Here is a 17,790-nt window from a genome sequence, read left to right as displayed (position 1 = left end):
TACGTGCAGAACTTCCTGCACTTAAGAGGCTTGGCACTCTGTGTGAACTCTCTGAGGTGTCAGCGCTCATATCTCCCCTCTCACCTGATCAGAAAGGCCCTGCACCAGAGCCAGGGAGGTGGTGTCGGGGAGGGCAGGCAGGAGACTCCAGGCTGTTTGCATGTGTTGTTTTTCCACTACGTGATCTCTATACCGATGCGCTCAGCATACATTTTTGATGAACCATCAGCACATCTCTCTTTCTCTCGGACACACACACACACACAGATTTCATATTGCTTTCCTATGAGCTATTTTTCTGTGCTGCGTATCTCTAGCAGCTGAGAGGGGCTGTGGGTTTAGGAAGGTCGTTGTCTGTGCTCTGGCAGTTCTACAGTCTCCTTGGTGTACGTGCTGTCCTGACTCCACTGTTCTTTCTTGGGTGCTACTAACATAGCTGGCATTGAGGAGAGCAGACTCTTACAGTAGGTGAGGTACAACATTAAAAAGTGGCATATTGTACCCCTGATTCCTGTTAGAAAGCTCAATTGAAATCGCATCGCTATCCAGTGACCACCGTCTTGTGATGCTCTCTACACACATCAAATCGGTTCCCTGTCGTCGTATGTCACCGATCAAGCCCAGTTCACAACATTCTTACGCAGTTTTTCAACTTCCACGGCAAGCCAGGTTTGGTGTTTTTATACAGTAGGATATTACCATCCAAGAGTGTACGAGGTTGTACATTCAGACATGGGTGTAAATTAATACTTGTGTATAGTTTTCTAGCACCGTTCTGACAAATAGCGTTCTTATTGGAACCGATTGCCTGCAGCGTTTTGAACCAGGTTGCCAGTCAACACGCAGCATGGCTACACAGACAAAGTGGAGGGGGTTCAACACACACATTTAACTTTTCTATTAAAGAATGAAATGAGGGATTGTTAGAGGGATTTCTAGAAAAGGACAGGCGGATTTATCCATTCCGTGCTTTACAAATGCTGAGCATGCAATTACCCCTGTAATGGAGGCATTTCGTCCAAATTGGAGCCATTACAGTGATTTAACAGTGCGTGGATTGGGCCTGGCATTTGCGAGGATGTGTACACACGGGGAGCTGTGGAATGGGTGTTTTAATCACAGCGTTTTTAGAGGCTGTAATGGTGGAACACACTGTGCAGAACGCTGACCTGCCACAGTGCAGAACAACTCATTAAGGCCCACTTGGACTTCACTCTCTAGTCTAGTTATTGCTGTTTTTTTGTCCCCCCCCCCATGTGTATTATTAATTTTGAATTTTATGTTTATTCGATTTTGAGATCATTTATTTACATGGAAAGAATGTGGTCTTATTTATCGGAGTTTCTTAACTGTTATTATAGGAAGATTGAGGAAGTAGCGCTTTATGGGGGAGAGGTTGCGTTGGAAACTGTGCTCATGTCGGCCATCTTGGCTCCAGTGTATTCCTTGCCGCATGGTGTGAGAATATTGGTATGGACCAGTAACTCAGAGAGGAGAGTGTGCAGTTGGGTTCACGGTACTGTTCTGGGAAGCTCCACCGCCAGATCCGATCCACCAGTACCGGCTGTCCCTTTTAAAATCCGGACTATTCCAGTTGGACATAACGGACAACACCGCATTTCAAAACCCATAACTGAGGAGAGGCAGGATTAATTTAGGATTTCCTGTGTTTTGGGCTGGCGAGAGGCAACGCACCGAAGAGACGCTGGGTTGCTCTGGAAGGGAAGGTGTTTTTTCGAGGAGGGAGCTGGGGCATGATACAGCAGGGCAACTGGCACTGGAGATCTGAAATATATTCCACAACACAAGCTACCCTCTGCTTTGTGGCTTACCTCTGCATTTTGACACGAAAAAAAAAGAAGAAAGAACAGTGAAACCATTCGCTGTTCCTCGTCCAGATGTTGTCGAAGCTCCAGATAAACAGCGAATCTTTCTTTGCTGTCCCGCCCTTCAACCTCGTCGTCAGCTGGGAAAACACATTTAATGCGTCTAATGCAACCTCAAAGACACCTCTGGGAAGAAAGGAACTCTTCAAGTTGAAAGCGTCGAGCATTTTCAGTATTTCGCTGTGCCTTGAAATGGAGCAAGCCTCTCTTCCTCTCCCCTGCACTCTTGCATGTCCTGTCTCTGTCTGCCCTCTCCTCCCTTTCTCCCCTCGTTCCTCTCCTCCCACTCCCCATGCCCTGCTCTGTGCTCCAGTGAAGCCTCTGTATGGCCAGGCAGGCTAGTAAAGCATTTATTAGGAATTCTGCAGTCCTGTATTATACTGGCAAGCAAAGAGGCACTCATGCTTGGCCTTTAACTTTCTTGTGAAGTTCAGCCATACATGAAAATAGGGGGTACTGTCCCTCCTAATATATTCCTGATTTAATATTGTATCAAAAAGAGAGCGGGGGGGAAATGTAAATATGTCTTTTGTGTCTGGGTGTTGTAGTTTGCTGATTAAATATCACGTGGTACGTTGGTAATGCCCAGGGGGAGCTTTTGAACCCTGGATGTGTGAAGAATCCTTTTTGGAGCCTTTGTGCCTGGGCTGTGTACCATAACTTCCTCCAGAGGAACAATACGTGACAGGAAGAGGCTCTTCTCACACTCGCAGCCCGTTTCTTAACTTTGTGAAGCTCTGGTGTAAGTGGAAAATCCCTCTGTGCCCCCCAAAAAAAGAGGGAGGAGAAAGAGCCCAATTCACTACCTTTTTTTTATGACTTTATTTAAAATAGATGTTTTTATCTCCCCCTGTTTGTCATCTCTCCTCTTAAATTGCATTCTCATTGGAGATTTGCCGTTTCTTCTTTTTTTTTAGGTCAGTTTTTTGTTGTTGTGGTCTTTGGGGACATTTCTTCAGTACATTATTGGTGTGTGAGTGTAACAGGGGGACAATGGGTAAGACACACCCTAATTTTGGATTTCTCTTTTTTTTTTTCTCCTCTCCTCCTTTGTGCCCATTGACGCGGTCCTGGTGAAGGCGAGACACTCCTCCACAGAGCCTGCAAGAGGAACCAGGTTGAGACGCTGCTTCAGATCCTAGCACTTCCTGGGACCGACGTCAACGTGAAAGGTAGGCCCCCCCCCCCCTCTCGCTGCTTCCACTTTAGGGTGTCGTGGAGCGATTTTAACGTGGAATTACAGAAGGAAGGAAAAGAGAAGTGTGCGTCATCAGTGTAACCTTTAGCTAAAATGCGAAGGGTGTGTCTTGGTGGAACGGGGTGGGTTGGAGGTTAGATTTACAGTCTCTCTGCCAAGTGAATGCACTTCCTCTTATATTTCCACCTGTTTTTTTTGTGTGTTTTTTTCTCCCAGGGCAAATATAATAACCGTCTTCCTTTTCAGTCCATTTCAATGGCTTATGCAGATTCAGCGTTAGTTTAATAGTTTAGATGCGTTGCCTGATGGTCGTCTAACGTGCTAAGTGGAGATTGGGTGACCGGGGACGAAGAGTAAAACCAGAGACGTGATGGCGAAAAGGAAACGGGACAAACTGAATGGCTTGGAGTGGTGGGAGGACTAGTTTGAGTACGATCTCTATGCTCTAGTGACACGTTATGGGGACAGGCTTGCGTTCCGAGGCCTCTGGTCTCCGAGACAGAGAACTCCTATTGTTTAACGAGCACAAGAACGATTACACCTACAGAATACGCCAACCTACCTAACTTCAGATCATTATAGATTTAAGCTATTAAATATTACGTTTTGGTGTGCGTCTAGCTTTGGATGTAGAGAAATTGTTAGAGTATCCTAGATTATTTGCTTTTCAAATGAAAATATGGCTGCTATTAGCTATGAAGATATTAGCAGTATAATATGTTGTTTGATGCTTGTCATAGGTGTTGTTGTCCATTTAACTCATAATGTAGAATTCAATCTTAAAAATATAATTGGATGACCGTTTTGTCTGTTGTGTGTGCACATATTTGTGTGTGTGTGTTACTACTTAGACCACGCAGGCTGGACGCCCCTGCACGAGGCGTGTAACCATGGCAGCCGTGCGTGTGTGGAGGCCCTGCTGCGCCACCGGCCCACCCCTCACCTGTACAGCCAGGTTGGTGGAGTCAGCCCCCTACATGATTCGCTGCTCGGTGGACACACAGACATCGCCATGATGCTCCTGCAGCATGCAGGTCAGTCAACGCGCATGGTATGCCGAAACTTCTGTACTTTTTCCATTCTGGAACATGAAATATAAAAAGTTTTGTCGTATGCGCCGAATACAACCTTACCGTGAAATGCTTACTTACCTTAACCAGCAATGCAGTTCAAAAAATGGAGTTTAGAAACTAAAGTAAAAAAATAAAATAAACAGACAATAAAATAACAATAACGAGGCTATAAATCAATCAAATTCAATCAAATGTATTTATAAAGCCCTTTTTACATCAGCCGATGTCACAAAGTGCTGTACAGAAACCCAGCCTAAAACCCCAAATGGCAAGCAATGCACATGTAGAAGCACAGAGGGTACCAGTAACGAGTCAATGTGTGGGGGGTACAGGTTAGTTGAGGTAATATGTACATGTAGGTAGGGGTAAACTGACTATGCATAGATAATAAACAGCGGGTAGCAGCAGTGTAAAAATACAGTCTGGGAGGGGGGGTCAATGTAAATAGTCCGGTAGCCATTTTGATTAATTGTTCAGCAGTCTTATGGCTTGGGGGTAGAAGCTGTTAAGGACCCTTTTGGACCTAGACATGGCGCTCTGGTACCGCTTGCCGTGCGGTAGCAGAGAGAACAGTCGGACTTGGGTGACTGGAGTCTTGGAAAAAAAATTTGGGCCTTCCTCTGACGGTTCGGTGCTAGAATTATTACCTTTGCTATTTCTGTCAAATGTGTCTCACATTGTATAGAGATTAAGAGGAACTCTCTAATATTTTTTTAAACTTCCCACTTTGGGCTGGATGTGTCAATGCAGAATTACTGTATTACCTCAATTAGCCATGAAATCCCTAGTTTGAAAGCAGCTGTTGTTCTGGAAGCGGTGCTGTGCCATTTGTCCTATATTTTCATGTGGGCCAGCCCCTAGCAATTCAATTTTAACCAATGAGCTTCAGCCCCTCAGCATTTGAGTGACAGCTAGCAAGAGGCACATCATGCGCACACAGCAGAGTGAGAGAGAGAGAGCAATGACGAAGTGCACATATCATATATGATGTAGTACGCAATTTTAGGGGACCACTCTTGGCTCGTGAGCGCTACTTTCAAAACAACTGGCTTAAAAGTTTACAAAAGTACCGGAGAATACCTTTTAGTACCTCACTGGAATAGTTTGCATTAGAATGGGCAAAAATAGCTTTTTATCAAAATGTTGGTACCGTGACCACACACACACACCGAGAGAAACAAATTCTTCACACACAAGTTCGAAGAGTTACTTTATTGGTTTGAGGGCTACTGTAGTATTTGGAAATGTAGCCTAACCATTGAATGAGGTGAGAGGAATATGGATGGATGAATGAGTCTGAAATGTAGCTTTGATGTATCAGGGAAATTGGCACTGGACTTTAGCGGCCTAACAGTCTTACGGCCACAGTCTCATCTAAATCATCTATGCATCTCTACTATCCCCTACCACCACCCTCTCTTCCTCTCTGTGTTCCATCGCAACGTCTGTCCAAACGTATTACCCATCCACTCATAAGATGTCTGTTAATGTCTTTTTGAAGAGATTAGAGTCGTCAGGTTCTGCCGCTTGTGAAATTCACACGCTGGTTTGGTGGGAAATGTGTCACAACAGAAATAGTTTGTGTGTCTCTGTGTGTTTGCTTGCCACATGCAATCGCTGTTTGGGAGCTTTGAAGTGAGTGTGACGTGTGTCAAAATGAAAGGGGGAGGAGGTGGTGGTTGCATAGCTGTGTGTGTGTGTGTGGTGGTGGAGGGGGGGATGGGTAGGTGTGTATGTGTGTGTGGGGGGAGGTAGATAGCGTTGAACAAGACTCCCATGTAGGCTGCCGCCACTTCCCTGCCTCACTCTCCAATTTGACTAATTATAGTTAATTTGATTTGGCTTTCCTATTAACACATGTATATATTCTGTCCTCAAAAAGTAAATTAGATTGGGATTGTTTGGTCCCGGTGAGAACTGAGTTTTTTTTTTTTTTCATTGCGTGGTGACAGGAAGAAAAGGAGCAAAATTTTAAAAGGGGGTCAGAGGAAGAGACTATTGGCAAAATGAAAGTGTGCGTGTGAGCTGTCTGTGTGGGTGGCACCAGTCACTGCGAGCGTCGTCTTACTAAGACTCCACTCGGTGCTGCCCGCGAGGCCACATCACTGAGAGATGGATGGATGGAGCAACTGCTGCTGGAGAAACGAGAGAGCGCTCACAATTTAACACTTAGCTCTTTCCCCCCTCCTTTCTTTCACTTAGTTTCTGTTTCTTGACGTTGTGACTGGAGGTAGTGAGGCTAGCTGGGGAGAGGGAAGGGGTTGCAGTGTCTCGGTCTGTCCCCACAGACACCACTGGCCTTCAGGCTGACCGATGGAAAGGACGGAGCGAGCGATTCCCGTTGAACAGAACATTCGAACCAAGGGCTTTGATTAGCAGGTGGCTGGGTCCTACACATCAAGACAGTTGTGGAGCGACTTGGACAGCAGCGTGGCTCCATTTACCACTCATTGAGCTTAGAGAAGAGGGCCAAGTAAAGTAGCTTCAATGTATTAATATGTTTTCTACTGACTATTTGGTTTACAATGATTACTGAATACATTTATACATGAACAAATATCTTTAATGGTGGGGTTAGCTAGCAAGTGTTGTAGTGGTTACTAAATTGCTGCTGCCTGGCTGTCACCCTGTTGTTGTTCCCAACAGCCAAACTCAGCTGATCTGCCAGGGCTTGGTCGGAAAGGCAGCTCTCGCTGCCACTGCCAAACAAACAAGGCCTTTCAATGGCAGTGTTGTAACCCTGAAATAATAACCCTGGCTGGAGGACACAGAGGGAGGGAGGGGAAGGGGTGGTGGGGGTTGGAACGTATGGCCCCCACCCTCGACCCTGGGGTGCTGGCGGGGAAAGCATGCCATGGCTGAGGGAAAGGCCTGCTCTCTCCCCTCCCTCTCTTTACCCTCCCTCTGCTCTCTGAAGACTTGCCCACACGACCCTGTGTGTGTGTTAGCGTGTGTGCCCGCTCGTTGTGCCCCCTCCTCGGCTGGGAGTGTTTAAATTTTGCAGGATGACCAGAAAGAGAGAGAGAGTGCCCCTGATTGGAATGGAAAATGACCTGGAGCTGTGGCTGAGATCTGAGCTGCTCCAGAGAGGCGTGGAGAGAGAGGCAGGAAGAAAAGAGCCTTCAAGCTGTCGCCCTGCGCCTTAATCTCTGGTGGCGTGGGCTCAATACAGCCACCCATGTTAGTAAGCAGACCAAGTCTTGCTTAGCCTAGCCTAGCAACCCTCTACATCCAGTCTCATTGAGGCCCAGCTAAAACAGACCAACTAAACAGCTAATTTAGATTAGGCTACACTACACTAGTTTAATTAATTTTTTTTTTTTTGGTACGGTCTACTCAACCGTAGGATAAAGAGGAACTGCACCCGCTGATTTAACCTAGGTTTTTGGCTCTTCAAGAAATGCTGGCTGCCATGACAGAAGCCAAATGTGAGTTGGTGTGGCTTGATGTGGGTGTTTCTTGGATGTGTCCTTGCCACCACCAAAACACACCCATCTGTCAGGACCTTGGCCGCAGATGCCCCCCCCCCCCCCCCCCCCCCCCACTCGATCACAACGAACAAACCTCCTGCAGGTGGCGCTCCATAACTACAGGCACAGGTGTATGGTGAGATGCCAGAGGAAGCTTTGAATAGGTCAGTAGCCTACAGAATAATATGAGAAGAATGCAGTTGCTGAATTTCTGCAGATCAAATTGTTATGTCACACGCTTCGGAAACAACAGGTGTAGACTAACAGTGAAATGCTTACTTACGGGCCCTTCCCAACAACGCAGAGAGACCATTATAGAAACGCCAGGAATGAATACACGATGAGTAACAAACTAAGGGTTTTGATAACTTTCAAACAAAGTAGCAGGTCCATGTAGAATAAACAACACTTTACATAATACCATAGAGGCAGTCTTCTGCCAATATGACAATGTGCACCTTTCACCTTTCATTGTCATTCCCAGCTGTGACAGATACGTTGCCTATCGGCGTTTTTGTCTGCTGGTAATTGGGCTACCTTGGCAAACATGTCAGAGTGGTCATACCTTCCTGTGTGGTGTCCCATATACAACAGGAGTTCCCAGATCCTGGTGCAGAATACACAGGGTTTCTCCCTCCCCATACTGACTGATACCATTCAATAATAATAAAAAAAGACAATACAAGAAAAAGTTGTCTAGTATAATTTGTATGCTGAGTGCCAGGTCTCTGTCTATTCAGAGGCACCAGTATCAAGCCTGTATGTCCGTCTGGACTTCATCACAACATCTTGCAATTCTCCATGGATGTTTCTGTGAACACACACACAGTTGCAGTTCTATTACCAACGGCAGTTAGGATGTGGGTGATATCTGAGACAAACTCAATTATGGTCTCCCATCAAATGACCGACGCTCCAGTCCATCTGTAGAAACAGGCAGAGTTGAGGCAGAGTTCATCAGTGACACATGGAATGAAAAGGGTTTTGCCATGAAAATGGTTTTACTGGACATTTACCTTGTCGACCGTTGGTGAACAGGCAAGGGGTGAGGCTGGAGGAGGGTGAGGTCTTTGGCTACAAACTGGACACCTATCGAACCACTGCAGCAGTCAATCTTATGAAGTGGTGTTGACTGGGAGGGCCTGTGACAGGGTGACATAATAGACAACCAAGTAAGTTGCATTTTGTTCTAAATAAAAGGACAAAGCTTTTTGCTAATGCACTTCACAACTAAAATGACTACTACTAGATGTACAGTGGGGCAAAAAAGTATTTAGTCAGCCACCAATTGTGCAAGTTCTCCCACTTAAAAAGATGAGAGGCCTGTAATTTTCATCATAGTTACACTTCAACTATGACAGACAAAATTAGGGAAAAAATCCAGAAAATCACATTGTAGGATTTTTTAATGAATTTATTTGCAAATTATGTTGGAAAATAAGTATTTGGTCACCTACAAACAAACAAGATTTCTGGCTCTCGCAGACCTGTAACTTCTTCTTTTAGAGGCTCCTCTGTCCTCCACTCGTTATCCGTATTAATGGCACCTGTTTGAACTTGTTATCAGTATAAAAGACACCTGTCCACAACGTCAAACAGTCACACTCCAAACTCCACTATGGCCAAGACGAAAGAGCTGTCAAAGGACACCAGAAACAAAATTGTAGACCTGCACCAGGCTGGGAAGACTGAATCTGCAATAGGTAAGCAGTTTGGTTTGAAGAAATCAACTGTGGGAGCAATTATTAGGAAATGGAAGACATACAAGACCACTGATAATCTCCCTCGATCTCGGCTCCACGCAAGATCTCACCCCGTGGGGTCAAAATGATCAGAAGAACTGTGAGCAAAAATCCCAGAACCACACGGGGGGACCTAGTGAATGACCTGCAGAGAGCTGGGACCAAAGTAGCAAAGCCTACCATCAGTAACACACTACGCCGCCAGGGACTCAAATCCTGCAGTGCCAGACGTGTCCCCCTGCTTAAGCCAGTACATGTCCAGGCCCGCCTAAAGTTTTGCTAGAGAGCATTTGGATGATCCAGAAGAAGATTGGGAGAATGTCATGTGGTCAGATGAAACCAAAATATAACTTTTTGGTAAAAACTCAACTCGTCGTGTTTGGAGGGCAAAGAAAGCTGAGTTGCATCCAAAGAACACCATACCTACTGTGAAGCATGGGGATGGAAACATCATGCTTTGGGGCTGTTTTTCTGCAAAGGGACCAGGATGACTGATCCGTGTAAAGGAAAGAATGAATGGGGCCATGTATTGTGAGATTTTGAGTGAAAACCTCCTTCCATCAGCAAGGCATTGAAGATGAAACAAGGCTGGGTCTTTCAGCATGACAATGATCCCAAACACACCGCCCGGGCAACAAAGGAGTGGCTTCGTAAGAAGCATTTCAAGGTCCTGGAGTGGCCTAGCCAGTCTCCAGATCTCAACCCCATAGAAAATCTTTGGAGTTGAAAGTCCGTGTTGCCCAGCAACAGCCCCATAACATCACTGCTCTAGAAGAGATCTGTATGGAGGAATGGGCCAAAATACCAGCAACAGTGTGTGAAAACCTTGTGAAGACTTACAGAAAACGTTTGACCTCTGTCATTGCCAACAAAGGGTATATAACAAAGTATTGAGAAACTTTTGTTATTGACCAAATACTTATTTTCCACCATAATTTGCAAATAAATTCATTAAAAATCCTACAATGTGATTTTCTGGATTTTTTTTCTCATTTTGTATGTCATAGTTGAAGTGTACCTATGATGAAAATTACAGGCCTCTCTCATCTTTTTAAGTGGGAGAACTTGCACAATTGGTGGCTGACTAAATACTTTTTTGCCCCACTGTACATCTAGTAGTAATTCCCCAGCTTGGCTGTGGAATTAGCCTATTTTATCAAGTCAGGTATTTCTTTTAAAATAACTTTTCACAACACACATTACGTATCATTGTTGATGTGTCTGTGTCATCAGGGCAGTAATTCGGGTCACTATTAGAAGCCTCATGGTGTGTTTTTCATAGGAGTTGAGGGAGACTGTAAGACAGTAAGAGGTGTCACATGGGTACTTGTGTTGCGTGACACTTATATTCTGAGGTCTTGCCTGACAAGCTGTGAAAATAGCAAGTGAACAATTTAATGAAATTATTGGTCACTAAACCATTTGTAATCACATTGCTGGACATATGACATGATACCCACCTTTGTGCCTTCTGATAGGTCCTGGCATCCAAATGTGCACTTTGTCTAACAGAAAAACAGGGTCAACGATTGTCATCATTCCTAAATTATAAACATAGCTCGAGAAATAATGTAATCTGGTTTGTTTGCAAATTGTATGCTTTACAGATGTAGACTTGACTGGCTCCAGATTAGATTCCGGCCAGTGGGGGCGTTACAATTTTCAACCAACTGTGACATGTTTTTGCTATGGCTCTGGGTTGGTTTGAATTTGTTGCTGCTAGTTAGTACACTGTTGTAGTCAGACATGAGTTAGCTCGTACCACCATAGCTGCATCCAATATTTATTTGTGCCCTAGACATGGGTTGCACCCGCTCGAAGGCTAATGTGACTGTTTTGTCTTAAGTCACACTAACTTAGAAATACGATGACATTGCTAAAATAGGCAAATAATTAGTAGGAAACAACTTTGTCATTATTATGATTAATGACAAATGTACTTTGCCATCTCACTAATGTTACTAGGTAAGTTTGACAAAATTAGCTAGCAATGCTAATATACTGTTGTCCCATCAATCTTAATTAGCTGGCTATGGGTATACTCATCACCACTGAGGACCAACAAATCTCCATCACCTATCCCCACATGATAGGGTCATTTGGCAGGGCTTACAAACCATAGTTGTTGGATGTGTATCCTGCTTTAAACTTGCGTTGCATGGTCAATCCGTAAAGGCTTTTCAGTCTCAAAACGTCCGTGATCTTCTTGAAATCGTTGATTGGGGGCGATGAAACAACAGAGCCCCATTCGATGAAGGGACGCGGTGTGGGCGTAGGGTACGGTTTGCACGTGGACATGATTGTAATCCAAACCCAACCTTCATTTACTCATTGTGACACATTTCGGTTCCAAACTTTTAGACGACTTTGACAAAAATTGTCCTATTTACACATTTGTAGTTAATTTTGACACCAGAATAAACGTTTGTGACTCGAAGGGATTAGTTGGTTTTTAGGGGCAGTAGCTCCTTAAAGCAGTTGCAAATTAATTGTTCATTTGAGGACAGCGATTTATGTTCTACCAGACCTCTTCTGCAGCTGTTTTTTTGTTAGTCACACCAACAAGCATTCATCCGCTTGTCTCAGTCATTCACCCATCCCTTCCCAATCCCTTTTTGAGTTCTGAATTCATGTTTGTGGAACTGAAAGATGTCATTAGCTCGGCGGCAAAGGAAGCAGCTTGGTTCCCTCAGACTTGTGCAGTGTCACAGATGTCCCCAGGCTGTGATGCGGCGCGCCGTTTCCAAAATGGCGGGTAAACCTTGCCTTTCTTGATCGGGGTCAACTCGGTAGTCGTCGCAGCTGGGACTGAAACCAGAGACGTTCTGGTAGCGACTGCTACGCTGTTAGTGTGTTGCTTAACCCTCACTGTGGCCAGTGCTTGTGTTTCAGCAGAACTTCAGGCTGTGTTTTAAAAGGTTAGGTGGGCTGCGAGAAATCTTGCAAGACCGAAAAATAGCACAAACCCAAGTAGAAGTGCAACCTTGGAATAAATAGCAGCTTGCCTGCATATACACACACACACACACACACACACACACACACACACACACACACACACACACACACACACACACACACACACACACACACACACACACACACACGTGAGAGGAGCATGAAAGGGGAAACTCTTCTATAGATAGATAGAGGAGACATCCAAAACACCATTGAAGGCTGCAAGAGAAAGTAGAAATTTGGTGGAGGGCCTCAGCCCCATAAGGCCCCAAAGTACATTCTCTGTACTTCCCACACCACCCCATCCACCTCCCTCTTAGACCAGACTAGCCCTCCTCTGTTAGAACCACTTGCCTGGTGCTGTGTTTTTTACTGCCTATCGAGGCAGCTTAGGAAGGGTAGGAGGCTTCTTTTATGCGAGTGGAGTAAACACACACAGGTCGAGCAACTCCTCCTGTAACGCTCCATTTTCTCCTTCTCTTCCAAAGGGCCAGTTCCGCGCCTTTCTTCTCAGAGGAACAAGGGGCGACTGGCTAGTCCTCAAGGTTAACGTCTAGCGTCTCCGTTTCCGACAGGGACGTAGCCGCGTCCTTTTCCTATGACTGTCTCTTCTCTCTGTTCAGGCCGGACCTCAAAAACGCCAGCAATCGGTCTTCACTTGAATCGACTGTGTCGACCCAGAAGGCAGCACCATCGTGTCCAAGAGCAACATGAATAAGCCGTAGTTCAGACGTATCTGATCACGGTTACCCAAAAGTAAAAATTGCCCGAAGGTTGTCACTTCCTGTGAATCTGGCCACGAGAGATTAAGAGGAGTGAAGTCTTCTATATTATTACATTTTTCCAGCTGTGTTGAATGTGTGAAAAAATGAGTGTTCAATGTGTGATAGTGAGTAGTTTTATAGACCTTCTGTTTGTAAGACTGTGTACTAAGTTGCCTACCCAGTTCCTTCCTTTTATATGTTGTCCACGGGCCAATGAGGGTCCAAGAGCACTAAAGCTGCTCGGACCCTTACACAGTAACAAGTCTGAGTAGGTCACAGGATATGAAGAGAGAGTCTAACCTCTTTATTGAAAGACACGTGCCTACGCCATGGATATTCTTGGCCAATGTCATTTTTCTTAGCCATTTCCCTGCACTTCCTTGGTCATCTACTGACAAGACACTGTGCCTCATCGAGGTATTATTATCAAAGTGCTGCATAACAGTATAAAGCTCGAATACTGGGCAGCAAGGGATTTACAATGTCGCCTCCAATCTGTTGGTTCCTCGTCCTGTAGATGTCACAACGGCTGTGTGTGTGGCAGGTGTGCCCGTGGGGGATTACAGCTAGAGTCCAGCCTTCAACCCCTAACCCTCTGGCCCATAATCTGGCTCTAATCTCTGTCTGCCCAGGCCTATGTTTGATTGGGTGATGAGCCCTTCAACCGGAGAGCTCTCATTACCACCGCTAACAAACAACCATCCCTGCGACTCTCTCGCTACCACTCGCAGGCTGGGTTCCCTTAAAGATGTGGGCTGCGTCTCAATGATGGCAAGTGGTTTCTAGGGCTGTGACGATAACAGTATCGCAATCCTTTTTTTTTTTTTTTTTTACATGGCAAAAATGAAAGCATGAAGTAGACCAAACTATTATGTTCTCTTTAAAAACCTGCTGCGTGTCAAATATTGTTTGCTGTAGCTTGGAAAATAAATACATGTGACTCTGGGTGACAACGTTGTCTCCACCGTTAGGGCTGTTTTCAAGAAGTTAAAGCCGCTTCGTGTTTTGTCTCCTTGCCACGAAGTATCGCGATACTGATATCGTCCCGGCCACAGTGGGTTTGTTTCTTTGTCTCCTGAACCCTTATCCACAGTGATTTCACCAAATTTGTCGTCTTTTTTTTTTTTTTAGATCGGCGTGAAGGAAAGGAGAATCGGAAAATACGCTTTATTCCGCTGGCTGTCGATGTGTACATTGACTGTGGTTGGGCCGTGCCATTGGTTGATGCTGTGCTATTGTCTTCCTATGGTTGCTGTTGTTGTAGGGCAGGGATGCTCCTCTGGGGGTGTTGCCCCTGGTCTCAGTTCACACAGTGTCTCGCTGTCTTTCTGTCAGGTGGAAGGGGAAATGGAGAGAGGGGTGTTTACTGTGCTCTGCTGTGCTGTGGAGCCGCATCCCAGTCTGTTTGCCTCTGCGTCTCTCGTCTGGAACTAAAGCAGACAGAGAGGGGGGGGGGGGGGCTAGGACTCCTTGCTCGGTTTCTCCCCTCCTCCACTCTGGCTTTTCTATTTCTTGTCTTTGCCTGCCCTCTAAAGGCCAGAGGGCTCTGTGCTCTGTGTGTGATGGTGTGTGTGGCAATCAGGCTGCGTCTGACTGGTGCAGGCTGCAGTAGCATTCGCGAGGCGTGTGAATTCCCCCGCCTACACACACACACACACACACACGTAGAGCAAATAGCGTAATTACCCCTGCTCACATTTAATCCCCCAGGTGTTTTATTTATCTCCAGAGCAGCATATCTGACACATTGCGCCAATACCTGGACTCATTTTAATCGCTCTCCGTGATGCAGGAGCCAATATCGTACCAAGCCCCGGACACACTCCCAACGCTCTCTCGCTCTGGGTGTGTGTGTTTGTGTGTACAGTGTAAGTGTGAAGTAAAGCACTGACAGATTTGTGAAGAATAGGCAGTGGCTGATTCCGTTGGAGGGAGGGAGTCAGAATCGGTTTAGATCTTGCCACCAAATATGGTGATGAGAGGAAGTCCAGTGGGAGAATATGGCAATACACCAGTCCTTTTCAGAGCCGAGACCACTTTCCAAGTCAAAATACAAGCCGAGATCTAACGCTCAGATTTACACTTGACTTAATTAAAAAAACGTAAGCATCTGTAACATTAACCAATTAAAAAGCAGTTGTGTAGCAATGAGGTTTGTGCAGTAGGCTATAGACCCAATACATTATCGCTGCATATTGGCTATGCTTTGAGTTGCCGTGCCAATGTCCCTCTTCTCCGGCCATTTTGAAATGATATAACAAACATTGTAGCCACTGTATATGACCATTTGATCACAGTGGTAATAGATCATTTGTTGTATTACTTGTGAGGGCACAGCTGACTGAGCATAATCATTTGTTTTAGTTTTTTTACTGGACTGATGGCCTGCATCTGATGGTCAGTCTGAGCAGAGGAAGGGGAGCAGCAGTGAGGCTGCCTCTCACCCGACTCACCCTCCCTCCCTCCGCTGGGAAAAGGGGACACAGTCCTCCGGCTGATGGCGAAACTTAAGTCGCACCGCATTATTTCTGCCTCGTGCGCCAATTCATGTTGTTACTCCAATGACCGGAGAAAGGTAAATATTCCTTGATATTTAAAAAGGCACAAGGCGCTAATAATAGCAGCGCTAGCTTATGGAAACACCTTGCTGTGCTCATTCATTGCAGCTGCAGTGCTGGTTGTAGTGTTTGTGGAAGTAGGGAGAACACAAGGTGTTGACAGGGCTGAATACCAACTTCAACATGAGCTTACTCATCTAAACAGCAGCTCTTTGCTGTCATAGTTTTTAAACATTTTGAAATCTTACGTGATCAACTTTGCTGTGCGTTCGAGGCTTCTTGTTTTTACAGTCTCTGGCGCGAGGAAACGGTGCAGATGGTGATCTGGTTGTTCAGCGGTAGGCCTATAGGTACCCTTGATTTGTTCTCTCTGGGCCTGTCGGGTAGGCGTTCTACCTTCAGATGCATGAGATGGGAACACTTTGTCTTCCTGGCGCTAGGGCTGCTGAATCAAGTGCTCCCGCTGCCAACAAAAACAGGAACGCAAGGCGTTTTTGTTTTACAGAAATGTTTGGCGATCAACTAGGGAATGTTTGTAGATCGACCAGGTGACCACCGCAAATGTTCTCATTGATGAAACACTATCTCAATGCAATGTTTTCTGTTCACCAAATTAAAATCTGTTTCGAACAGAGTGCGCAAAATGTTTGTAGGCTTCACCATTTCTAAAAGTTAGAAGAAAATGGCATTGTTTAGAAAGAGCACAAGGGCGAATTGCGTGCACTTCAGGGTAGGCGTTCCCTAACGAAAATATGCAAATACATGCTAGAACATGTTAGCTCGCTAGCTAACATGCTCAGCTCTGCCCACCTCCTTGTGTGTTCTGCCCACTATACTTCCTTTGTTCCCATTTGGAAACTACGCCGATGAAATATCTTGGGTTAGTTACGGGTAACATTTTTGGAGCGCATGTGTACAGGTAGACCGACACAGCCAGGCAGGATAGAAAGACCACCATAGAGACAGACCGGTCTCTGCTGAAACCCCCCTCCACCACTACGCCTCTCTCTGTCTCTGTTACTCCCCCGTGTTGTGGCCTGTCTGTCAGGCAGTTTGATATGGTGGCAGAGCGGCAAGCAGGCCAGGACCACGGCAAGCCTGCCTCGCCACTCACAACTGATGTTTTTGATTTGGGCCCAATCAGCTCGGGGGGGGGGTGAGAGCTCAGTTCATGGAGAAAGTGGGAGCAGAATAAGTGGGGGGTTGGTGGCTGTGCCCATCATACCCGACTGTAGGTTTAGTATTTGGCTTCCTGTATTTCAATAAGTGCCCTGTAGTTAGAAAGCATGTAAGGGAGGGCCACAGGATGTTTCAACAGAATTTACAGTCATGGATGATGGTGCACTCCTTTGTCAGTGATTTTTCACACACAAAAACATGGATCGTTGAAGGCCACTTGAGCTGAGCCTGCATTCTGTGGACTGAAAATATATATATTTTTTAATCCTTTTTGGAGAAGAGTTCCAAAAAGTACTCAAGAACATGGCCTTCTGCCATTGAAATGTTAATTGACGGTGTGAAAGGCACATGCAGAGCACAACCCAAGGCTGGACCCCTCACTGAAAGCTACAGCTATTGTGAATAAAATATTCCCACTTTGGAAGTCTATTTTTGAGGCTCAAAACTGGAAGAAATGTGTGAAGATTGCCCATTCCCGACATACAAAAACTCTCTCCCCCTCTCTTAAACTTGATAGACCTGGCAAATACTGTGAATGCTTCCCCTCAAGGCCCAAAGCCCTTTGCCTGAGCATGACATGACTGACCTGAAACTTCATAAGCACTCCTTTTCAATGGGCCTAATGGCAAGGCCAAATAAACCTGGAGTGGTTGGCTATTATTACCTGCTTTGTGTGAAGAACTCTTCTCACCTCGCCTACCTCTCTCTTTCCATCTCTCTCTCTATTTCTCTCTAGAGCGGCTTTGATCGAAACCGTGCTCTTACGTCCTTGACTGCTGCTCCCTGGCTGACCTCTGCATTGTAAATGTCCCTGCTAATGTAAAAGTTTATGTAGATTAACGCGCCAATTTATGCAGATTGAGTTTTTGCCACTTGAGCTTGAAGCACTAAAAGGTAGATGAGAGCTGACCTCCCGTGGTACCCGAGTCATGTGCTTTACTTTCGCTATTCCTCCGAGCGCC

General features: G+C 45.6%; 1 protein-coding gene across 2 annotated transcripts in view; it reads left to right on the top strand.

The window, feature by feature from the left end:
- The window catches only part of slf1 (SMC5-SMC6 complex localization factor 1), a 37,132-nt gene that overhangs the window by 16,398 nt on the left and 2,944 nt on the right, over positions 1 to 17,790 (top strand). The window contains exons 16-17 of one of the 2 annotated variants that reach the window (XM_064937846.1): positions 2,966 to 3,058; positions 3,936 to 4,118. In XM_064937846.1, the coding sequence (XP_064793918.1) occupies positions 2,966 to 3,058; positions 3,936 to 4,118 (276 nt within the window). Of the gene's footprint in view, positions 1 to 2,965; positions 3,059 to 3,935; positions 4,136 to 17,790 lie in introns of both variants that reach the window. The other variant, XM_064937847.1, reaches the window with a different exon arrangement.

This window comes from Oncorhynchus masou, chromosome 25, assembly GCF_036934945.1.
Source record: "Oncorhynchus masou masou isolate Uvic2021 chromosome 25, UVic_Omas_1.1, whole genome shotgun sequence".
Taxonomy (NCBI): Eukaryota; Metazoa; Chordata; class Actinopteri; order Salmoniformes; family Salmonidae; genus Oncorhynchus; species Oncorhynchus masou.
This window is presented reverse-complemented; position numbering and strand designations above follow the sequence as displayed.